The sequence below is a fragment of the Stegostoma tigrinum genome, chromosome 3, assembly GCF_030684315.1.
Source record: "Stegostoma tigrinum isolate sSteTig4 chromosome 3, sSteTig4.hap1, whole genome shotgun sequence".
Lineage (NCBI taxonomy): Eukaryota > Metazoa > Chordata > Chondrichthyes > Orectolobiformes > Stegostomatidae > Stegostoma > Stegostoma tigrinum.
The window spans coordinates 92,845,665-92,871,398 of record NC_081356.1 but is presented as its reverse complement, the minus strand read 5'-3'; the positions used below and the strand labels follow the sequence as shown (position 1 = coordinate 92,871,398).

At 46.1% G+C, this 25,734-nt stretch overlaps 1 protein-coding gene across 10 annotated transcripts in view; it reads left to right on the top strand.

Moving 5' to 3' along the window:
* Nucleotides 1-25,734, top strand: part of adgrv1 (adhesion G protein-coupled receptor V1) — a 560,536-nt gene that overhangs the window by 187,348 nt on the left and 347,454 nt on the right. For all 10 annotated transcript variants that reach the window (XM_048527106.2, XM_048527099.2, XM_048527104.2 and 7 more), the window contains 2 exons: nt 14,927-15,189; nt 17,417-17,592. In XM_048527106.2, the coding sequence (XP_048383063.2) occupies nt 14,927-15,189; nt 17,417-17,592 (439 nt within the window). The remainder of the gene's footprint in view (nt 1-14,926; nt 15,190-17,416; nt 17,593-25,734) is intronic.

Below are 25,734 nucleotides of genomic sequence, written 5' to 3'. Positions count from 1 at the left end.
TGGAACACTGCTTCTAGAAAGGTAGGAAACAAGGAGTAGACAGCTATAGGCCAGTTAAGCTAACATTGCATCACAACAATAATGCTGGAATCCATGTAGACGATCATAATATAATCAAGATGAGTGAATGTAGTTCTGTGACAGGGAAATAGTGTTTGACTAATTTAGTTGAGAGCTTTAAGAGTAACAAACAAGGTGGAATCAAGGGAACATGTGAATGTGTTGTACTTAGATTTGGATAAAGAAATTTGATCTTTGGCAGGACTTATGCAGATGACATTCAATGCCAATAAATGTTATGTTATGTACATTACCAGCTAAAGGAATCCACCACCAGTTCTGTAACCTAATTCCCCAACAAGTTAGATGCATATCCATGCCTGGCCGTTAATTTGAAAAAACAAATTCAGCAGGTAACATCCAAAGCAACCAATTTCTCAGATTTCTGGTTGAGCAGCAGCGCGAGCGGGAGCTTGGAGCAGGGGCCTGTCGGGAAGCCGGTGAGTCACTGTTTTTGAATCTTTAAAAAGCTTACCTCGTAAATAGGTGGAGGTACGCTGAGCAGGAGTCGACACGGGACTGGTGAGTGAGTGAGGTAATATGTTTGTGTGGTTGTGTTACCCGAAACACGACTCAGGTAGTGTCTCCCACCCATCCTCCTCCTCTAACCAAAAAAAAGGTTCTGTGTGCCTGATTGGTAAGGTAACAAGTTTATTGTTTATTCTTTATTTTTTAAGTCTTGGGAATTTAGAATATTGGGAATGGAGGTCAGGGCAGTTGAATGTTCCTCCTGCAGAATGTGGGAGGTAAGGGTCACCACTAGTGTCCCTGCTGACTGCATCTGCGGGAACTGCACCCAACTCCAGCTCCTTGAAATAGTATCAGTGATAATGGGAACTACAGATGCTGGAGAATTCCAAGATGATAAAATGTGAGGCTGGATGAACATAGCAGGCCAAGCAGCATCTCAGGAGCACAAAAGCTGACGTTTCGGGCCTAGATCCTTCATCAGAGAGCTCTTCATCAGAATCGTCAGCTTTTGTGCTCCTGAGATGCTGCTTGGCCTGCTGTGTTCATCCAGCCTCACATTTTATCATCCAGCTCCTTGAAAACTGCGTTAGGGAACTGGAGCTGGAGCTGGATGAACTTCGGATCATTTGGGAGGCAGAGGGGGTTATTGAGAGGAGTTACAGGGAGGTAGTCACTCCTCAATTACAGGAAAAAGGCAGCTGGGCTACGGTCAGGGAACGGAAAGGGAACCGGCAGGCAGTGCAGGGATCCCCTGTGGCCATTCCCCTCAACAATAAGTATACCGTTTTGGATACTGTTCGGGGAGACGACTTACCAGGGGAAAGCAGTGGGGCACAGGTCTCTGGCACAGAGTCTGTCCCTGCTGCTCAGAAGGGAAGGGGGAAGAGGAGCAGAGCAGTAGTCATTGGGGACTCCATAGTTAGGGGGACAGATAGGAGGTTCTGTGGGGACGAGAGATACTCACAGTTGGTGTGTTGCCTCCCAGGTGCCAGGGTTTGTGATGTCTCTGATCGTGTTTTTGGGATCCTTAAGGGGGAGGGGGAGCAGCCCCAAGCCTTGGTCCACATTGGCACCAACGACATAGGTAGGAAGAGAGATGGGGATTTAAGGCAGAAATTCAGGGAGCTAGGATGGAAGCAGAGAGCTGGGATGAACAGAGTTGTTGTCTCTGGTTTGTTGCCCGTGCCATGTGCTAGTGAGGCGAGGAATAAGAGAGAGAGGAGTTGAACACGTGGCTACAGGGATGGTGCAGGAGGGAGGGTTTTGAATTCTTGGATAATTGGGGCTCTTTCTGGGGTAGTTGGGACCTCTACAAGCAGGATGGTCTTCACCTGAACCAGAGGGGTACCGATATCCTGGGGGGGGAATTTGCGAAGGCTATTCGGGTGGGTTTAAACTAATTCAGCAGGGGGATGGGCATCAAAATTGTAGTTCGAGTACAGAAAAGGTTGAGAGTAGGGTGGTCCGAAATAAAGTTTCAGGGAAGCAAGATGGCACCGGCAAGCAAGAAGTTGGTTTGAAGTGTGTCTACTTCAATGCCAGGAGCGTCCGGAATAAGGTGGGTGAACTTGCAGCATGGGTTAGTACCTGGGACTTCGATGTTGTGGCCATTTCGGAGACCTGGATAGAGCAGGGGCAGGAATGGTTTTTGCAGGTTCCGGGATTTAGATGTTTCAGTAAGAACAGAGAAGATGGCAAAAGGGGCGGAGGTGTGACATTGTTGGTCAAGGACAGTAGTACAGTTGCAGAAAGGATGTTTGGGGACTCGCCAGCTGAGGTAGTATGGGCTGAGGTTAGAAACAGGAAAGGAGAGGTCACCCTGTTGGGAGTTTTCTATAGGCGTCCGAATAGTTCCAGAGATGTAGAGGCAAGGATAGCAAAGATGATTCTCGATAGGAGTGAGAGAGACAGGGTAGTTGTCATGGGGGACTTCAACTTTCCAGATATTGACTGGGAACACTATAGTTCGAGTACTATAGATGGGTCAGTTTTTGTCCAGAGTGTGCAGGAGTGCTTCCTGACACAGTATGTAGATAGGCCAACAAGGGGCGAAGCCACATTAGATTTGGTACTGGGTAATGAGCCTGGCCAGGTGTTAGATTTGGAAGTAGGTGAGCACTTTGGTGATAGCAATCACAATTCTGTTATGTTTACTTTAGTGATGGAAAGGGATAGGTGTATACCACTGGGCAAGAGTTATAGCTGGGGGAAAGGCAATTACAATGAGATTAGGCAAGATTTAGGGAGCATAGGATGGGGAAGGAAACTGCAGGGGATGGGAACATTAGAAATGTGGAGCTTATTCAAGGAAATGTTCCTGTGTGTCCTAGATAAGTATGTACCTGTCAGGCAGGGAGGAAGCTGTAGAGTGCAGGAGCCATGGTTTACGAAGGAGGTGGAATCTCTGGTCAAGAGGAAGAAGAAGGCTTATGTTGGGATGAGATGTGAAGGCTCAGTTAGGGCACTTGAGGGCTATGAGGTAGCCAGGAAAGACCTAAAGAGAACGCTCAGAAGAGCCAGGAGAAGACATGAGAAGTTGTTGGCGGATAGGATCAGGGTAAACCCTAAGGCTTTCTATAGGTATTTAAGGAATAAAAGAATGACGAAAGTAAGATTAGGCCCAATCAAGGATAGTGGTGGTAAGTTGTGTGTGGAGTCAGATGAGATAGGGGAAGCGCTAAATGAATATTTTTCGACCGTATTCACTGTAGAAAATGACAGTGTTGTTGAGGAGAATGCTGAGATACAGGCTACTAGACTAGGTGGGATTGAGGTTCACAAGGAAGAGGTGTTAGAAATCCTTCAGAGTGTGAAGATAGATAAGTCCCCTGGGCCGGATGGGATTTATACTCTGATCCTCTGGGAAGCCAGGGAGAAGATTGCCGAGCCTTTGGCATTGATCTTTAACTCGTCATTGTCTACAGGAATAGTGCCAGATGAGTGGAGGATAGCAAATGTGGTTCCCCTGTTCAAGAAGGGGAGTAGAGACAACCCTGGTAATTATAGACCAGTGAGCCTTACCTCAGTTGTTGGTAAAGTGTTGGAAAAGGTTATAAGGGATAGGATTTATAATCATCTAGAAAAGAATAAATTGATTAGGGATAGTCAGCACGGTTTTGTGAAGGGAAGGTTGTGCCTCACAAACCTTATTGAGTTCTTTGAGAAGCTAACCAAATCGGTAGATGAGAGTAAACCGGTTGATGTCGTGTATAATAATTTCAGCAAGGCGTTCGATAAGGTTCCCCACAATAGGCTATTGTACAAAATGCGGAGGAATGGAATTGTGGGAGACATAGCAGTTTGGATCGGAAATTGGCTTGCTGAAAGAAGACAGAGGGTGGTAGTTGATGGGAAATGTTCATCCTGGAGACCAGTTACTAGTGGTGTACCGCAAGGGTCGGTGTTGGGTCCACTGCTGTTTGTCAGTTTTATAAATGACCTGGATGAGGGCGTAGAAGGATGGATTAGTAAATTTGCAGACGACACTAAGGTTAGTGGAGTTGTGGATAGTGACGAAAGATGCTGTAGGTTGCAGAGAGACATAGATAAGCTGCAGAGCTGGGCTGAGAGGTGGCAAATGGAGTTTAATGCAGACAAGTGTGAGGTGATGCACTTTGGTAGGAGTAACCAGAAGGCAAAGTACAGGGCTAATGGTAAGATTCTTAGTAGTGTAGATGAGCAGAGAGATCTCGGTGTCCATGTACACAGATCCTTGAAAGTTGCCACCCAGGTTGACAGGACAGTTAAAAAGGCATACAGTGTTTTAGCTTTTATTAATAGAGGGATCGAGTTCCGGAACCAAGAGGATATGGTGAAGCTGTACAAAACTCTGGTGTGGCCGCACTTGGAGTATTGTGTACAGTTCTGGTCACCGCATTATAAGAAGGATGTGGAAGCTTTGGAAAGGGTGCAGAGGATATTTACTAGGATGTTGCCTGGTATGGAGGGAAGGTCTGACGAGGAAAGGCTGAGGGACTTGAGACTGTTTTTCTTGGAGAGAAGAGAGTTGAGAGGTGACTTAATTGAAACATATAAAATAATCAGAGGGTTAGATAGGGTGGATAGGGAGAGCCTTTTTCCTAGGATGGTGACGGCGAGCACGAGGGGGCATAGCTTTAAATTGAGGGGTGAAAGATATAGGACAGATGTCAGAGGTAGTTTCTTTACTCAGAGAGTAGTAAGGGATTGGAACGCTTTGCCTGCAACGGTAGTAGATTCGCCAACTTTAGGTACACTTCAGCCGTCATTGGATTAGCATATGGATGTACATGGAATCGTGTAGGTTAGATGGGCTTGAGATCGGTATGACAGGTTGGCACAACATTGAGGGCCGAAGGGCCTGTACGGTGCTGTAATGTTCTTTGTTCTATGTTCTGTGAATCTTAGGTATTGCAGCAAAAATAACAGCGCTATAGTTTCCCAAACATTTGGTTGTCCAAATCTGCAACTTAATGTTGTAATAGGACCCTTGCACGCGGAGAGATATAAGTAAGATTGAAGTGATCTAGAGACATGCTGCACTAGTCAGTTTGGGAATATATCAGTGTCGCATACTTGATGAAAGACTTGGAATGGGAATCACCACATCAAAGGAGGACAAGTACCCTGTGGCAAGCCAAACACAAGGTGACCATCCACACAAATTACAAAGACGATTTTTCCTGCAATGCATACCAATAAACTTGTCTCCCTAGGACAATCTCACAGGAGAGCAAACTGTAAAAGGAAATATTTTCAGCTCAGTCACTTGAAACCATCTTTGGATTATTTCCATTTCATAATTTTCATTACCTGACCAAGCAATTATAGTGTGCAGTTTTGATGTCTTTATGTGAAGAAAGATGTTCTTGCTGTGGTCGGAGTGCAGAAAAGGGTTACTAAATTGATTTCTGGGGTGGTAAGACCGACATATGAGTAGATATTGAGTTGGTTAGGATTGTAGCCTGTAGCCTGAAGAATGATGAGATGATCTCATAGAAACCTATAAAATTCTAAAAGGATCGGACAGGTTGGTTGCAGCAATGATGTCCCCAATGTTGAGGGAGTCCAGAATCAGAGGTCATAATTTATGGGTAAGGGGTAAACATTTTAGGATGGAGATGAGAAAACAGTTCTTTGGATGTGAGTTTGCTCACTGAGCTGGAAGGTTCGTTTTCAGACGTTTTGTCACCTTTTTTTAATTTGAAAAATATACTTTATTCATAAGATGTACAAAAAATAAAACATATTTATACACCTACCCAGTCATGCAAGCCGCTCCGGGTTACCCAGGGGGTACAGACACCAACTAAAGGAAAAAACAAAACAAAGAAAAAAAAACAAAGCAAAGAAAATACCCCGGCAGTCGTCACCTCGCACAGTCCCAGTTGGCCCCCTGACCAGTTGGGGAAGCCGCCAGATGGGCCCAGTTACCAGATAGGGCCCTTTTTTCTATTCTGGACGAGGGGTTTCATGCCGTGGTCTTTCCCCACCGCGCCTTGGCGGCGGCTGCCCCAAGCTTTAGCGCATCCCTCAGCACGTAGTCCTGGACCTTGGAGTGCGCCAGTCTGCAACACTCTGTCGGGGTCAGTTCTTTCAGCTGGCAGACCAGCAAGTTGCGGGCAGACCAAAGAGCGTCTTTCACCGCATTGATGGTCCTCCAGGCGCAGTTGATGTTGGCCTCGGTGTGCGTCCCGGAAAACAGCCCGTAGAGCACGGAGTCCCGCGTCACGGAGCTTCTCAGGACGAATCTCGACAAATACAACTGCATCCCCCTCCAGACCTCCTGCGCATAGGCACACTCCAGAAGGAGGTGATCAACAGTCTCAATCCCCCCACCCCACAGCCGCCTCGTGGGCAGCGTGCGGTGGCGCAGAGATTCCGGGCATGCATAAAGGATCTCACTGGCAGAGCCCCTCTCACTGCTAGCCAAGCAATGTCCTTGTGCTTGTTTGAAAGTTCTGGCGATGAGGCATTCTGCCAAATGACTTTGGCAGTCTGCACGGGGAACTACACGACGGGATCCACCCTCTCCTTTTCCCGAAGGGTCTCGAGGATACTACGTGCTGACCACTGGCTGATGGCCTTGTGGCCAAAGGTGTTTCCTTTCAAAAATTTTTCCAAAAAGGACAGGTGGTACGGGACAGTCCAACTACTCGGAGCGTTCCGCGGCAACGAGGCCAGGCCCATCCTTCGCAACACCGGGGACAGGTAGAACCTCAGTAAGTAGTGTCACTTGGTGTTTGCGTACTGAGGATCTACGCACAGCTTGATGTAGTCGCACACAAAGGTAGCCATCAGGGCGAGGATGGCTTTCGGTACGCCCTTTCCCCCATTTTCCAAGTCTTTGTACATGGTGTACCTGTGGACCCGGTCCATCCTCGACCCCCAAATGAAGTGGAAGATGGCCCAGGTGACTGCAGCGGCGCAGGTCCAGGGAATAGGCCAGGCCTGCGCCACATACAACAGTACCGAAAGCCCCTCGCACCTGACAACCAGGTTCTTACCCGTGATGGAGGGGGACCGGAGCGTCCACCTGCCCAGCTTCTGCTTCAATTTGGTGATAAGCTCCTCCCAAGTCTTAGTGCACGCCCCAGCTCCACCGAACCAAACATCCAGCACCTTCAGGTAGTCTGTCTTGACGGTGAAGGGGGTGAAGGAGCAGTCGTCCCAGTTCCCGAAGAACATGACCTCGCTCTTACACCTATTGACTTTGGCACCCGAGGCCAGTTCAAATAGGCCGCAGATGTCCAACAGCCTACTCACCGACCAACGATCGGTGCAGACGACGGCGATGTCGTTCATGGACAGGGAGGTCTTGACCTGAAGGCCTCCGCTGCCTGGGATAGTCACGCCCTTCAGGCTCACGTCCTTCCTGATGGATGTGGCGAAGGGCTCCACACAGCACACGAACAAGGCAGGAGAGAGCAGGCAGCCCTGCCTGACTCCAGATCTGACGGGAAAACTGTCTGATTCCCACCCGTTGATCGAGACTGCGCTAACGATGTTGGTGTAGAGCAGCTGGATCCAATTGCGGATGCCCTCCCCGAACCCCAATTTGGAGAGGACGTCCCTCATGTAAGCATGAGAGACCCTGTCGAAGGCCTTCTCCTGGTCCAGGCTGACGAGGCAGGTGTCCACCCACCTGTCCTGCACATAGGCGATCGTATCCCTGATAAGCGCGAGGCTCTCAGCGATCTTCCTGCACGGCACAGCACAGGTTTGGTCAGGGTGAATCACCTACTCCAGGACAGACCTGACCCGGTTGGCTATGACCTTGGCCAGGATTTTGTAGTCCACGTTCAGTAGTGAAATGGGATGCCAATTCTTAATTTCTTCCCTCTCTCCCTTCCTCTTATAAATGAGGGTGATGATGCCCTTCCTCATGGACTTGCACATTTCCCCTGCCCGAAGCGCACTATCGTACACCTCCAGCAGGTCCTGGCCAACCAGGCCCCACAGAGCGGAATACAGCTCGACCGGTAAGACGTCGCTTCCGGGAGTCCTATTCCTCTCAAAGGACTTGAGGGCTGTGGTCTGCTCATCCAGAGATATCGGCTGGTCCAGCCACTCCCTCGTGCCGTCGTCTAAGACCTTCGTGATAGACGACAGGAACGACTCGGAGGCCGTGCTGTCCGTGGGCTTCGTGTCGTACAGTCTGGCATAGAAGGATCTGCTGATCCTCAAAATGTCGGGCCAAGACGACGTCACCGAGCCGTCGTCCTCCTTCAGCCGGCTAAGCACAGAGCTCTCTTTGTGCACCTTCTGAAAGAAGAAACGCGAGCATGTCTCGTCCTGCTCCGCGGAGCGGACCTTGGACCGGAAGATTATCCGGGAGGCCTCCGCGGCGAAGAGCGAGGCTTGCTGGCCCCTCACCTCGCGGAGGTCCTCCGTCACATCGACCCCCATCAACTGCAGAAGGAGCAGGTTCTGCACCCTTTTCTGGAGTCGCGACAGCTTTCCCCGCCTCTCTCTTGCCTTCTGAACACCCTTGAGAAAAAGAACCTCTTGATGTTCTCCTTCACAGTCTCCCACCAGTCGCCTGGAGACTCAAAGAGGGGTTTCACGGTTCTCCAACCGGTGTATTCCCTCTTAAGCTCCTCGACGTTCTCTGGGGTCAACAGAGTCATGTTGAGCTTCCACGTCCCCTTGCTGGCTGGCTAGTCGTCCTGTAAGTGACAGTCAGCCAGCAGGAGGCAGTGGTCAGAGAAGAACACCGGCTCGACGCCGGTGGACCTGACCGAGAACGTCCGTGACACAAACAGGAAGTCTATCCTTGAGCGGATAGACCCGTCTGGCCGCGACCAGGTGTACCTCTGCTGCGCTCCGTCTGCAGGGGTGCTGAAGACGTCGAGGAGCTTGGCGTCCTTCACCTTGCCCATCAGGAATCTGGACGTGATTCCAGTTGACTCCCCCCACCCGCTGTCCCCACGCCGGATCTTCCATCTGCATCGATGATGCAGTTGAAGTCTCCGCCTAGGATGACCGGCCTGGACGTAGCCAGCAGGGGTGGAAGCCACTGCAGGATGGCCAACCGCTCACTCCGTACCGCTGGGGCGTACACGTTGATCAGCCTCAGGGGAGCATTCCTGTAGGTGACGTCAGCCACTAGGAGGCGCCCCCCCCCACCACCATCTCTCAAGTTCAGGAGGTGGTGAAGTTGCGCCCCCGCAGCAGAATAGCCAGGCCCGAGGAGCGACAGTCGTTACCCCCCGACCAGATCGAAGGCCCACAGGTCCAGGCGCCGGACCATTTCCCGTACCTGCCGAGGTGCGGTATCCCGCACTCCTGCAGAAACAGGAGTTCCGCCTTGACGGTGGTCAGTTAGGCCAACGTGGACACACATCTCGCGGATGACTTGACGCTGCGCACATTAATGCTCGCAACTCGTACCCCCATTGTGGGCAGTGACTGCAGTACCCTTCCCAAGTCCAAGGTCCAGCCCCTCCATCTGTCCCTTCATGCCCTTTGCCCGGGCTAACTGCTGGATGCTCTCCGGGCTCAGGAAACCGTCCGTGCTGCCTTCCGGGTGGCATCCCCCCGTCAGGGGTGCGGAGGCAGGAGGGCCCGGCTCCGGGTCAGGCTGGGGACGCGCTGTTCCCTCCTTCCCGCCTGGAAGTTCCGGGGGGCCCTCCAGTGCCCCAGCGGCACTTGACTGGGTGTCGGAGGGAGCCTCAGGACGCCTCCCGTCACCTGGAAGCGGGGGGCTGCTTTCCTTCCCCCTCGAGACCTTCAACTTCTGCTTCGGGTGGGCCCTCTCCGAATCCTCCTCGTCAGAGGAGCTCTTATAGCCCCCCTGTAGCTGCCTCTTCCCGCCTGATGGTTGCGGTTCCTGGGCCCGTCGACGCACCTTCCTCCTCGCTTTCCGGACTGTTGTCCACTCCCCTGGGTCGCCTGTCGCCGCCTCCATTGGCTCCGAGTTGTCGGGGGGGATCAGAGCCTGCAGGGGTGCTTTGCTGGCCTCGGGCCCATCCTGCAGGGCTGGGCCCTCCTGCACGGCCTGGCCCTCCTGCACATTAGTGGGGTCCTTGCTGGGCCCTGGTGCCTTCCTCTCCTCCGGGGGGGCTGGCCCCGCATTGCCCCTGCTGGCAACCTGGGCGTAGGTGGTCCCCCGCCGCGGGCACGCCCTTTTGAGGTGGCCCGCTTCCCCGCAAAGGTTGCAGCTTTTCTCTCGTGGACAATCCTTTGCAAGGTGTCCCTCCTCCCTGCAGTTCCTGCAGATGGTGGCTTTTCGGCCGCCACGTGACCTGACCTACCACAGGCATAGCAGACTTTAGGTTGCCCTGCGTAGGTCAGGTAGCCCCTGCTCCCGCCGATCACGAAGCTGGACGGTGGGTGTACGACATTCCCGTCTGCGCCCATCCTCAGCGTCACTTTGACCTGCCTCTTACTCGTCCAGATGCCAAAGGGGTCCACGATGTCAGTGAGGTCCCCTTCCACCTTCACATACCTTCCGAGGAAGGTCAGGACATCAACTGCTGGCACATGCAGGTTGTACATACGTACAGTCACCATACGGCTCCTCTGTGCTGGCATCACAAACAGCGGGACAGCGGTCAATACAGAGAGGGGGCCGTCACCTCCTTTCTCCTTGAAAACCTCCAGGAAGCGCTCGCAAAGTTTGGCACTCCTGTAGGTCACGTCGTAAAAACCTCCTCCGGGGAAATCCTGCAGGCAGTAAATGTCCGCAGCAGCGAACCCACAACAGTCAAACAGGGCCCTCTTCACGAAGAAGGTGCGGTCCACAGGTGCACCTTCATCCACCTTCTTTACAGAAACACGGATGGTGTTCCGGACCCCCTGACCTGGGGCACGAGCACTTGCCGCAGCCATCGTTGCAGGTTGGCTGCTCCCCTGAACCAGCATTAGGCCGAAGCCAGCATGAAGATCCACTGGTTGCAAGGGTGCACAGCCAACCCGACGTCTTCCTTCCACCTCCAACACAGCGCTCTCCTCCTCCTCGGTCCACAAAAGAGTGGGTCTTTATTGTGTTTCAGATGTAAGCTGGTTCACTGAGCTTGCCGGTTTGTTCCCAGATGTTTTGTCACCATTCTAGGTAACATTAACAGTGAGCCTCCGATGAAGTACTGGTGTTATGTCCCGCTTTCTATTTATCTGTTTAGGTTTCCATGGGTTGGTGATGTCATTTCCTGTGTTGGTGATGTCATTTCCTGTTGTTTTTCTCAGAGGATGGTAGATTGGCTCCAAATCAATGTGTTTGTTGAAGGAGTTCCTAAAACCTAAACAGATAAATCGAAAGCGGGACATAACACCAGCACTTCATTGGACGCTCACTGATGATGTTACCTGGAATGGTGACGAAACGTCTGAAAACTAACCTTCCAGCTCAGCGAGCAAACTCACATCCAGAACCTCAACCTGAGCTACAAATCTTCTCGAAACTCGCTGGCAGTTCTTTACCCAGAGCTTGGTGAGCCAGAGGAGATCACTACCACAGAAAGCAGTAGAGGCCAAAACATTGTGCTTTCTAAAAGGAAGCCGGTATACCTCTTGTGGCAAAAGAGATCAAGTGATATTGGGGCAGGCTGGGATTAGGGTGTTGAGCTCGATCTGCTTTGATCACATTGAATGACAGAGCAGGGTTGAATAGCTCCTGTTCCTATCTTCTACATCAATTGGCTAGCTCACACAGCCGAGGAAATTGTTGGCAGAATATTCGTATTAGTGAACATAGAACAGTACTGCACAGTGCAGGCCTGTCAGCGCACAATGTTGTGTTACTAAGTCCTACTAAGATCGAACTACACTGCATACCCTACGTTTTACTATCATCCATGTGCCTTTCCAAGAATTGCTTAAATGCCTCTAATGTATCTGACTCCACTACCACAGCTGGCAGCACATTCCATGCGCCTACCACTCTCTGTGTAAAGAACATACCTTTGACATCTCCCCTATACCTTCCTCCAATCACCTTAAAATTATGCCCCTTCATAATAGTCATTTCCGCCCTGGGAAAAAGCCTCAGGGTTGTGATGTTGACACAGCTGAAGCAAAAACAGAAGTGGTTAGAATGCAGCTGAAGTACAGTTTTGGTCTCCCTGCCCAAGAAAGGATGTAATCACTTTAAAAAAGTTCAGAGAAAATTAATTTAACTGATTTGTGGCATGAAGGGCTTTGTCTCATAAAGAACCATTGAGTACGTTGGACCTACATGCAATATGTGTTGAGAAGAATGAGAAGTGGCCTTATTGAAACACGCAAGATCCTGAGGGAACTTGAAAAAGTGGGTACTGAGAGGATGTTCCCCCTTTTGGCACACTCCAGAACTAAGGGACCATGTTTAATCAGTTGGGAGCCTCCAATTTAAGACTCCGGTGAGGAGTTCTTTTTCCCTCTGAGAGGACCATTGTTCTGTGGAATTTTCTACCCCAGTGGAGGCTGGATCACTGAAAAATTTCAAGGGAGGTATTTGATCAGTAAGAGAGTCAAAGTTTATGTGGGTAAACAGGAAAGTAAAATTAAGGCCATAGTTGATTTGACAATGATCTTTTGGAAAGTAGAGCAAGTTTGAAGGGCCGAAGAGCTGACACTTACCCCTAATTCTTGTGTTCATCTCATGTCTTTTTTCCTCATAGACCTGCAAATGGTCCCTCTGGTGATCCTTTGAAAACTTCAATTTATCTTGCCTTCATCACATACCGAGGCAGTGCATTCCTGATCCTAAACACGTGATGTGTGAAAATCTTAATCCTTGTTTTGCTGTGGTAACTTGTATCAGTTACCTTATATCTGTACCCACTGGCTTTTGATTCTTCCACAAATGGGAATAGGTTTTCCATGTCTACTCTGCCTAGGCTCCTCATGAGTTGCACTATCTCTATCAAATCTTTTCTTGAACACCTCCTCCCTAAAGCAAAACAAGTTCTGCAATTTTTTTACTTGACCAAAGTTCCTCATTCCTGCTAGCCAATCATTTCTGCACTCTCTCGAATATCTTCACATCATTCCTAAACTGCAGTGGGCTTTGGACAGAGGACTATTGTTGAAGTCAAATCAATGTTTTATCCATAACTTTCCTGCTCTTGTACTCCATTGATAAAGACTAGGATGCCTTTTGAAAGTCCATGTATATCACAGCAATAGCATTATCTTCACCAACTTTACATTACCTCATCAAAAACTCAAGTTATAGTCTCAGGACACCATGCCTGCAGTTCTTTACTGACAAATAATTAAGGATGAAAGATTCTCCATTAGAAGCTGGTCAGTATGTTAAGTCTGAGATCAAGTCATGTAGCCATCTGCTGCAGGAGGCATTACATTGTTTGTTGCAGTTAATTTCATTGCAGTTGTGAACTTGTATACCTTCTGGTTCTCCAAGCCTGTCTCAAGATGGCTGTAGCATTATTCTGCCTGCCATTTGCCATTATATTCAGAGCTGAACTTTTCCCAGTTTTCTTAATCCATGGTACCTCTGCCTGTGTCGCTTTGCACCTTGTCTCAGATGAACTCCTTGCCTTGGTGAATCACAAGGACTTCCACATCATTAAAGTACAATTGTTGTTTGTTCACAAGTGGCACAACTTGGAGAATTATTTTAGAGGCACTTAACGTCAAATTCCTTTTACCATTAGTTTAAGTACACAAACCTCTATAAGAAAGAATGAATGCATGTAACATCTCAAATTGGAAAGTGTAATCTCATTACCTATGTGAGAGTTTAAGGTTTCTATGGTTGAATGACAAAAGCGGGTCAGAGACAGGGAATTCTGTGGTGATACCTGACCTAATTCACCAGAGTCTGCTGCCATGTGAGATAAATCAGGAATGTGATTGAATATTTCCCACTTGCCTGGTTGATTGTAAACATTCTAGGACAAAGTAATCTGCATGATTGACATTCACTACCTTCAACCTTCACTCTCTTCACCACTGATGCACAGTGGCAGCAGTGTGTATCATCTACGGGACGCACTGTAGTGACTCTCCAAGGCTCTGTCAACAGCACCTTCCAAAAGCCACGACCACAACACACATTAAGGACAAGGACAGATGCATAGGATACCATCACCTGCAAGTCCCCTTTCAAGCCACTCAATATTCTGACTTGGAGATATATCATGTGCACTTCACTGTCATTGTGCCAAAATCTTGGAACTCCCTTCCTACTTGCATGATGGCGTAACTTTCATGAGTTCAAGAGTTCACCACCACCTTCTCATGGTCATTTATGTATGGATGATAAATATTGGCAGCTAATGATGCTAATATCCCATGAATGAATAAAAAAAACTAACAGGATAAACTACATGCCAATGAAATTTAGTTGCTTTGACACTGCAGAAAGTGCATTGTATCTGTTACAAATTTGTGGAATTGTATGCATTTGTAAATGAGAGTCAGCACATACAATAAAATTAAAATTTTTATTAAGAGTACCCTTGGTTGGAATCCTGTTTCATTTCAAGAAGGAATTAGATATAATTCTTGGGGTTAAAGGGCTCAAGAGGATATGGGGATGAAATGGAACAGGGTGCTGAGTTGGATGATCACGTCTGGGCTCCAAGGGCGAACAGCCTATTCCTGCTCCTATTTCTATTTCTATATTAACAACAAACACATTTGCATATTCAGATGAAATTATTTAACTTACAGTTTAAAGATCAAAAAAATGAAATCAATTACTTTCTTGAAATTATAGATGTTGAAATTTTGTGCATCGTTCTTGTTACCAATTTGGTAGAGTACATTTCTCCTGTTACCCAATGTATTTTTGATTTACTGTCTTTCTTATTAGCTGTGTGAGCAATGTACAAAAATTAATTTTGGCGCATGTTTTATGATGAAACAATTGCAGTCCCTTAGACCAGCTGAAAGATTCTGATATAACACTTTTGGAGCAGATGTCTCAACCCAAATGGACAACTGTTATAATTCACTATTGTTATTCCAGTCACAGTAACTATTTTTGCCAATGATGATGGACATGGAATTCTATCATTCAACAACACTGAGCACTTCTTCCTCAAGGAGCCAACTGCTGTTGGTTTATCAGAGAGTGTTGCAACACTGCACATTGTACGGAACCCACCACTGGGGACATTTGGAATGGTGACTGTTAAATATATTGTCACAAGAATGAATGGCTCAGATGCAGTGCTTGACCTGAAACCTACACAAGGTTTTATTGTGTTTGAAGATGGTGAGAGAATGAAGGTAAACTCTTTTAAAATCGTATTTAAAAGTTTATATGTCTTGCAGAAAGTGATAAAGAAAAGTTAAGACATTACAAGATGAAATAGTATTAGAAAGGTGGAAAAATTTATGGGAAGATGATAGTAGAATGATTATATCACTGGACAAGTAATCCAGAGGCCCTGGCTAATGCTTTAGCAGTCCAGTTTCAGATCCTACCAGAGCAGCTGTTAAAATTTAAATTCAATTAATAAATCCATAATATAAAGCTCATCTTAACAATGGCAATGATGATAATTCAAATTGACTGATGTAAAGACCCATCTGGTTCACTGATGTGCTTTTGGGAAAGGAAATCTATCTGATCTGGCGTACTTGTGACTTCAAGCTGCTACATTGTGGTTAACTCTTCACTGCTCCCTGTAAAGGCCGAGCAAATGACTTTGTTCGAATGTAATTAACCAAGTTAATCAGTGGACCAAATACAAGCCTTGCTGTATGCCTACATCCATGACAGAATACAGAATTAATCTTACTATATTAAAAAATTACATTATAAATGCAGAATTACTTTTTCTCAGGGCCAGGAAGATTTTCAGTAGTGGTCCTGTTAAAAACTTAGCTACATATCTTTGACAAGGTGATAATCCAATATACTGAAAGTGTTTTACCCACATGCATCTCCAGCTGATCACCTTTAATCATTGCTTATTGTCACGCTAATTTCATCATGCATGTTTAGCACATCAAGCTTCAACCTACCCATGCTAAATGTTTATCATAGCATCCCTGTAGTGTGGAAACAGGCCATTCTGCCCAACAAGTCCACAATGACTCTCCAAAGAGCATCCCACCCTCCCTATAATGCTGCATTTCCCATGGTTAATCCAACTCACTTACACATCCCTAGACACTATGGACAGTTTAGCATGGCCAATCCACCTAGCTGACACAACTTTGGATTGTGGGAGGAAACTGGAGCACCCGGAGGAAACCAACGCATATGTGGGGAGAGCGAGCAAACTCCACACAGACAGTTGCCCAAAGGTGGGATCGATCCCAGATCCCTGGATCTGTGAGGCAGCAGTGCTAACTGCTGAGCCAAGCTGCCACCCTAGGGGCCATTTGTGACTCAAAGTAAGTTTTATGCTTCACATTGCAATACGTATAATGATTAGTGAAGTTGTGATCTTTTCCAGTTCCTCCTGAAACTTCTTTGTAATTATAAATAAGAAGTTCAAGCCTCTTTTGCATTTTTAGCAGCTTCATCTAATTAAAAAGTGACCACCATGTGACCCCTTCCCTCCTTGGCCTGTTACCCACCTGGATCCCTGATGCTGCTTAGTTGTCCCAGGCAACTCAACCTGTGAACTTGACCTGATGCTGTCACCATGACTGCTTTCACGGCTCACTGATTGAAACCGTCAGGACATGGTTGGAAAACAACAAACATAGAAAAAAGAACAGTACAGACTCTTCGGCCTATGATGTTGGGCCGACCTTTTGTCCTACTAAGATCAATCTACCCTGCATACCCTGCATTTTACTATCCTCCACGTGTCTATCCAAGCCTCTGAAGTATCTGACTCCACGACCACTGCCGGCAGCGCATTCCACACGCCCACTGCTCTCTATGTAAAGAACCTGCCTCCGACATCTCCCCTGCACCTTCCTCCGGTCACTTGAAAATTATGCCCCCTTGTAATAGTCATTTCTGCCCTGGGGAAAATGTTTATTTGTAAAAATGTGAGCTGAACTCTGAAACGTGAGAAGTACTGCTCCCAGCTCTATAACAGTATTAAAGACTGTCATAGGTTGAGCAGAGTAATTAAATAAGCTAAGTTCTTTGCTTGTGAAATTACCAACTAAAAATAATTAAAAGTGTAAAAATCAAACAGGATGAAAAGGTGGTGTTAAATCTCATTTGCATAGCTGGCCTGCTAAATGTATTGACTGTAAAGCTGTAACTGCCCACTTAAACAATGCTGGATGCTGCTGACAGCAAGTTTTTCCCTCATGTAATCCAGTCACTATTTGGCCACACATCCCCGATTGATACCACACTATCAACGAGTCTTATTTTGGCTTAGCTCAGTTCAATGCTCCATCTAGTGGATGATTTGAGTACTTCACATTCCATTTGTGACAGTTGTGCTAATTAATTAGTAACTGTGCTGATGCCTTATATGTTTGCTTGCATCTATATTTGAGATGTTTTTAAAAATCCCTTCCCCCCCACCACCCGCAGATTCTGCCAATTTCTGCTATATTGGATGAAGAAGCAGAGATGGATGAACAATTCCTGGTTACTTTGTATGACCCCACCGGAGGGGCCAGACTGGGGCAGACAGTGCAGAACCTGATAACAGTAGTTCAGAACGAGGCACCACTGGGACTTTTTAGTATCTTCTCAATCGAAAACAGGTTAGAAAATACAGAGTATATTCTTATCAACCAATTTGAATTATTGCAATTTTGGTACGGAGCAAATAGCCACTTGGAAGTATAGAACTTGAGTATTGGTAAAAATTACACAATTAGTTGAAAGTTTTCATCCTGCACCAGACAATTTGCAAGATTATCAATGTAAAGGGAAAACAACATACATTCTGAATCAGATGAGAATGTTGACTGGTCAGCAATTGGACTTTGTTTGGATGAGAGGATGGGGAATGCCATAGAAAATGCACCAGTTAGATGTTGACTGACAGTTAACTGTCATTCTTTTAAATTTTGAACTCTGATGAGCCAAAGCATTACCTTATGAAATGAATTAAACCTTTAGTGTCTGTATAACCAGAGGCTGCTAGTATAACTTGCAATGATTGAAAATGTTAATGGAGAATGGAATATTGGCAGATGGTTTTATTTTCAAGTATGTTTATCATGATCCAGTGGATATTGTTTGAAGCCATGTTTACTTATTTATATGCCTGTTTGTGGTTTAATTTATGTGGACCTATGAAGGCAATTTATCAATGATGTAAAACAAAATACAATTTGCAGTTCTAAAATAAGATTTAATTTGCATGGTCAAACCTAGTCTACTTCCATTTGTTCATTGGATATCAGCATTGTTAGCTAAGTGAGCACTTATTATCCATCTCAAATTGCCCAGGAGAAGGTAGCGGTGAGTTACCCCTTGAACTGTTGCAATTCTTGGGGTATGGATGCACCTACAGTCTTGTTAGGATGGATGTTCCAAGACTTTGACCAAGCAATGTTTAAATGTAGATAAGTGGCAACATCTCAGTGCCTTGAAGAAAACCGTGAGTCACTGTTGTATACCCTGATGTACAGTATTTGAATTTCAAGTACACAAAGTAGGATTAAATATAATTTGTCATTCAACATGGTTCCTCCTGAAGTAGACAGAACAGATGCTGTAACTGACAAACTGAACTTGAATTAATTTAGATCAGTCATAGTTGTCACCTTTTGGCTGATAAATGCTGTTCATTCTTCTCATTGACATAAACACAGCAATTATAAGCCAAGGATTAGTGACACTATAAGGAAAGTGACTTGTGAGAAGATAGGCTGTATGCAAATAGATCTGGCTAACTGCAGTTTTAAATATATATGTCTAACTTTTATTTCTGCTGTTTGGTTACACATTATGGGACTAACGGGAGGTAGTCATGATTGATAACAGTTTAAGGTATGCACCCTGTACATATCACAGCATTCCTCTTGTTCTTTGGCTAAAGGCTTACTTTTAAAGACTAAAACCATTTACATTATGGCAAAAGAAAGTTATAATGCGTCTTAATGGCTCAGAGATTCCCTCCCTGTGATCCCTTACACTCAAGTGGTGCTACAAAAAATACTCACCCTGGTCACCCTAGATGTTTTTGAGTATTATTAATCAACCTTCACGGAACATTGTGGCATACCTACTGGGCAAATGGGACTTGAATTCAGATTTTCTGCCCAACAGGTCGGGGCACTACCATTGTGCCACAAGAATCCACTGCCTCAGATGTTTTATACCGTGGTTGTACATGATAAAACCAAATCCACTTTATGCTGTGGCGTGCATCAAACTGTTCTTGGTCACCATCTGTGGCACTGTCAAGATTTGACAAGAACCAGAAACCGAAAGGAGCACCTTTGAGATCCCTGTGCTTAGAGTGGGAGAAGATCACCTAACCTTGCAGTGCAGGACCCAGCAGATTGTGTGGCACCATCTAAATCATGCATAGATGCTCATTCCAAATGTGCACTTCTCATTATATAGTGGAACTGATGCAAAATTACTCTTCAGCAGGAACATGTGGTCTAATTACCCCAGCCATTACTCATCACATCTCCCAGGAATCCATGATGCATTGCTTGAAAAACAAGGGAGGATGAAAGATGCTCGTGACTGACATGTGGGAAAAAGTTACTCAGCCTAAACGTTGGAGAGAAAGTTTGAGTGCAACACGCAACTGATGCTACATGAAGTGCAGCAGAAATCAGCAGCATACGCCAAGAATAAATTGTATCAGTTATAAGTGGCTAGTTGCATGATAATGTGACAAAGCAGATGTCAAACATTAAAACAATACCTTAACTGAAACACCAAGTGATGCGATTGGAATTAGAACACTTTCTAAGACACAACCCAAAGAAGCAGCCCCAAGACAAAGATCACCATAATTAAGGCAAAAGCAGAATTTACCACAGAAACTCAGCAGGTCTAGTAGCATCTGTGGAGAGAAAGCAGAGTTCATGTTTAAGTCCAGTGACTTCTTCAGAACCCGGTTTTACTCTCTTGATATCTCTCCCCATCCGCACCGCCTCACACTGTGTCAGAGCTGGCCTGACCCCCGTTTTACTTCATTTTCTGGCTCTTTTGACATTCTCACAAGAAACTTTTCCTGAGATAGCAAGGTGTAGAGCTGGATGAACACAGCAGGCCAAGCAGCGTCAGAGGAGCAGGAAAGCTGACGTTTCAGGTCTGGACCCTTCTGTATCTGTATAGGTTCCTTAATGCCTGGCGTGTGTAGCCTAAGGTGTAAAAGTAGTTTCAGTCTAGAGTTAGTAGGAACTACAGATGCTGAAGAATCTGAGATAACAAGGTGTAGAGTTGGATGAACACAGCAGGCCAAGCAGCATCAGAGGAGCAGGAAGGCTGATGTTTCAGGCCTAAACCCTTCTTCAGAAATTGGAGAGGGGAAGGGGGTTCTGAAATAAATAGGGAGAGAGGGGCAGGTGGATCGAAGATGGAAAGAGAAGATAGGTGGAGTGGAGACAGACAGGGCAAAGAGGTGGGGATGGAGCCAGTTAAGGTGAGTCTAGGTGGGGAGGTAGGGAGGAGATAGGTCGGTCCGGGGAGGACGGACAGGTCAACAGAGCGGGAAGAGGTTAGTACGTAGGAGATGAGGGTGGGGCTTGAGGTGGGAGGAGGGGATCGGTGGGAGGAAGAATAGGTTAGGGAGGTGGGGACGAGCTGGGTTGGTTCTGGGATGCGGTAGCAGGAGGGGGAGAGTTTGAAACTTGTGAAGCCCACATTGATACCATTGGGCTGCAGGGTTCCCAAGTGGAATATGAGTTGCTGTTCTTGCAACCGTTGGGTGGCATCATTGTGGCACTGCAGGAGGCCCAGGATGGACATGTCATCTAAGGAATGGGAGGGGGAGTTGAAATGGTTCACGACTGTGAGGTGCAGTTGTTTACTGCGAACTGTGCGTTGGTGTCCTGCAAAGCGGTCCCCAAGCCTCCGCTTGGTTTCCCTGATGTAGAGGAAGCCACACTGTGTACAGTGGATGCAGTATACCACATTGGCAGATGTGCAGGTGAACCTCTGCTTGATGTGGAAAGTCATCTTGGGGCCTGGGATGGGGGTGAGGGAGGAGGTGTGGGGGCAAGTGTAGCATTTCCTGCGGTTGCAGGGGAAGGTGCCGGGTGTGGTGGGGTTGGAGGGGAGTGTATAGCAGACAAGGGAGTCACGGAGAGAGTGGCCCGTCTGGAAAGCCAATGAGGGTGGGGAAGGAAAAAAGTCTTTGGTGGGGTCGGATATCAGATGGCGGAAGTGTCGGACGATGATGCGTTGGATCTGGTGGTTGTTGGGGTGGTACATGAGGACGAGGTGGATTCTGTTTTGGTTGTTTTTGCGGGGAGGGGGTGTGAGGGATGAGTTGCGGGAAATGTGGGAGACACTTCAAGGGTGTTCCCTACCATTGAGGGTGGGGGGAGCGCTGCGGTCCTTGAAAAACGCGGACATCTGAGATGTTGGATGAGGGTTTCGGTGGAGGGAGACTGATTGGGCCCGCGGGATAGGAAGAAGCAGAGGACCTTTCGGCCATCTGTATAGGGCCTCGACGTACATAGTAAAGATGAGGTGTTGGGGACTGGGAAATTGGAAGTTCTGAACGGGGAGGGGGGCATGGGTCGTGTCACTGACATAGGTAGGGAGTTCCTGGACCAAGGAGGAGAAAATGGAATTGAGATAGGTGGAGATTTGTTCGATGGGACAGGAGGAGTTTCAAAATCTCCCCTCCTTCTACCCCATCCCAAAATGAGCCCAGCTCATCCCCGCCACCCTAACCTGTCCTTCATCCAACCTATCCCCTCCTCCTACCTCAAGCCCCACCTCCATCTCCTACCTATTAACCAGTCCATCCTCCCCGGACTGACCTATCTCCTCCCTACCTCCCCACCTACACTCACCTTTACTGGCTCCATCCTCGCCTCTTTGACCTGCCTGTCTCCTCTCCACCTATCTTCTCCTCTATCCATCTTCTGTCTGCCTCCCCCCACTATTGATTTCAGAACCCCCTTCCCCTCCCCCATTTCTGAAGAAGGGTCTAGGCCCAAAATGTCAGCCTTCCTGCTCCTCTGATGCTGCTTGGCCTGCTTTGTTCAGCCAACTGTACACCTTATTATCTCAGATGCTCCAGCATCTGCATTTCCTACTATGTCAGAAACTTTTTCTGTTCCTTTCAGGCATTAAGGAACACAAGCTGCAACAACCCAGAGGTACCCACACCCTCTGGAACATCCTCCCCTCTCCGTTCTCTCTGCCTCCTTCCGTTCTCATACTGTGACCTCTTGTTATTTATTGACTATCCCTTCTAATTTTCTGTGTTCAGCTGAACATTCTATACTCAGCAAAGGTCTTAGCTCGATCCATCGGTGTGCTGTCCTCAATGAACTTTGGGCACAACATGATGTTGAACTCTTCTTCTGTTACTTTCACTTCTGTGCCCATTTCTTTGGATGTGAGTCCTCTCCCTGTCCTACAGATGCCTTCGCCCACCTCCAACATTGTCCATACACCTGGAACCCTCCCTCTGGCCCTTTAGCTGCATTTGACATGTTAATTGAGAACTTTCAACCTGACATTGGCTGCTTTAATTTCTCTGACCACCTTCGTCCAATTGAACCTAAAGAGAGCCATTGACGACAGAAATAAGCCCTTTGGCCCACAAGCTTATGTCAACCAAAAAAACACCAAACTACACTAATTCCATTTGCCTGCACTTGTCCCAAAGCCTATTATGCCCTGGAATTTTAAGTACTCATCTAAATGTTTCATAATATGTTCCTCCACCACTGCCTCCAGAAGTATGTCTATATTTCTACCACCCTCTGGGTGAAAAAAGGTTTTTTAAATCTTCTCTAATCCACTTACTATTCAGCTTAAAGTCATGCCCTCTGGTCTTAGACACAAACTATCTCCCCATGAACTGACTGCACGCTGTGCAGCCAGATCCAAGCCTGACTTTGTAGTCCAGCCTGCTGACAATGCTGATGCTGTTGTGGTCTGACATGCTGACCCCCACATTATGGAGTCTTGGACAGCTTCTCCTATCTCTCCCAAGCCATGACCCCACTATTGACAACAGCCGCTAATCCGATCTCATCTGGGGATCTCCATCCCATCTCCACCATAGCCTCCATGCTGTCAATCCCTCAAACCTGTATAGCCCTCTTTTTTACCTTCTTCCAAAAAAAGGTTCTGAAGAAGGGTGACTGGCCTCGAAATGTTAACTCTGCTTCCTGTCTACAACGCTGCCAGACCTGCTGAGGTCCTTCAGCAATTCCAGAAATGTTGAGATCAAGAAAACACAACTCTATGCATTGTTAAAACAAGTAACCTCAGATGGGAAATCCTTTGTTTTACAGTTGTATCAGAAACTTTATTGTTGTCTTACAGTTTTGTCCATGATTATTAATGATATCCAGAACTGTTTGTAGCTTTTATTTAGTGATTGACTGTAGTGTTCAGCTCTTTGAATGTTTGCTGGTTAACTCTATCAGTCATAGTTTAGGTGGGTATCACAACTGTAGACTTCAATGAAAAGTGAAACACTGAAGAAAATGTGTATACAAGGTTCTCCTGGCTGTTAGGAGCTGTTACTGGATAGGTTCTTCCCATGTCCTGGAGGACAGCAGATGACAGTAATGGAGTCTTTTCTGCCTGTATTATCTACTTAAAGCTGGATTTTCATGAGTTGATCAAATTTTTGTTGCTGTTTAAACTTTACACCAGGTAAATACTGATTAAACTCTCCCAAATTCAAGCAATCTTACCAGAACTTACTGATAATGTTCTAGAATTATGGTACTGAGCATAGGATTCCTACACAGTTGAATAATTACCTACAGAACATGAGGTTTGATAGTTTCACTTTTGACACCTTTTCGTTTGCTGCGTGAAAACTTGAGGCTTTTTTAACTTTTCAGTTTCAGTTCAATCTTCAAAAACCATACTTTCACTGTGTTTTTCAGTGTAATCCTGCCAATCATTCAACAAGGTCTGGTGAGTCAATGTAGGTTCATTATTTGAAGATACCTCTATTTATATACAGTGTAATCTTAACTGGGAAGCTAAGTATATGTATCTGACTCTTGGTCCTGCTGCTTATAAACTACAAGTCATAGGGTAATCCCATATCAAGGAGGCACTGATTGAGAACAGATACATCCCTTAAACACACATCTACACCATATCACAGTATACATGAATGCTTATTGTAAACATGGATATTTTCAGATATGGGACTATAATGGGATTTTCTTGTACAATTTAAAAGTAAATGATGATGTGAGTCTTTCAAGCTGACCTGATTTTCACAGTACTGCATGTAAGTGAAGAAGGCTGAATTGTAAAAAATGATCCTTAAAATTTGAAAATGTGAAATGCCAACCCAGTATTTGTGCTTCAGTGTGTATGTGCTGGTTGTACAGGATTAGCCAGATTGACTTTCTCGAGTTTATCACAAATAAGAAGTCATGGCTACTATGATGAAAATAACCAGAGTAAAAATATTAAGTTTTTAAGGCAAGTCCGAAACATAGCATATACACTTGAAATCTGATTGAAAGTTCAGGTAGGTAAATTTAATGAAATGCTAAGTCATGAAAAATAAAATATGTTTATCGTTTGTAGCTGGTAAACTAGTATAATTCACAGGATTTAGGTTCCCTGCTGAGAAGATGTTTTAAAATGCAGCTAGAATGGCCCATTTTCTTCTGGAGATGTTGCTTTCGGAACTCAATGACTTTTACTCCAGAAATTCTCTGTTGGCAAGAAGGTACACTGAGTTCACAGCTCAGCAAACAGAACTCACGGCTTAGCTTTTAACTGTAGGGAAGTGGAATAGTGAAAAAGAGACAAAGAGAACAACTGCTGCTCACTCCTGGTCAGCCCAATCTCTCACCCAAAGCTTGGTTAGTCTCATTACTATTTCTCATTGCCATTAGGAGTCCTAAATCCTTTCCATATTCCCAAAATGTAACTTCAGTCAACACGCATCTGCAGTCATTTTAGCCATTGTTTCATGGCCACCGGTGATTAGGTTCAGTGTCCTGACGCATCAAATGTCCATTTTTCATAAAGTAGAAAGGAAGCTGTTTACACCTCCTCAGGGATTTATATCAACCCTGCATCTCCACGAAACAGAATGTGGCTTACTTAGTGTTGCAAATTGCCAAAAACTTTAATCTAGATCTCTGTCCCTTTTGCTTCAGTGAAATGTCTTTCACCTGAAATATCTGTTTATAAAATGTCTATAATGAATCCAGCTGATGAAATTTTTAAATGAATATTTTATAGACCACATCTTCATAACAATCTATTACTACAAAATTATATTCTGTTTCTATGGGACAGTATACAGACATTTCAACCCTTAAAAATAGCAACTACACTATTTTAAAGATAAGTAGTACAAACCAAATAAAGACAAGGCAGGTATTGTTCTTACAAGGTTCTTAACTACAAAGGCACAATGCAGTTCATCTGAATAATTACTGATTGTTGAGTTAATTTCTAAAAAATACAGAAAATGATAGCAGAATTGTTGGGGAAATCTAGCAAAATAACCAAAAGAATCCAAGATTATTTTTATGAAATTGATCAGAGAATTATCAAGTTCCTTGATGAGCCCCCTCAGTTGAAGCTGGATCACACAGTACCAGTAAACGTACTCCCAAACAAATTTTTAAGAGCTCCAGCTTTAGGAACTGTTAATTGACAGTACTTCATGGGTGAGCAATTGATCGCTTCTCCAGCTGAACCCTGAGGAGGATCCGCAGAGGAAGGCTATAGGCAACAAGATCAGCTGCAGTCTC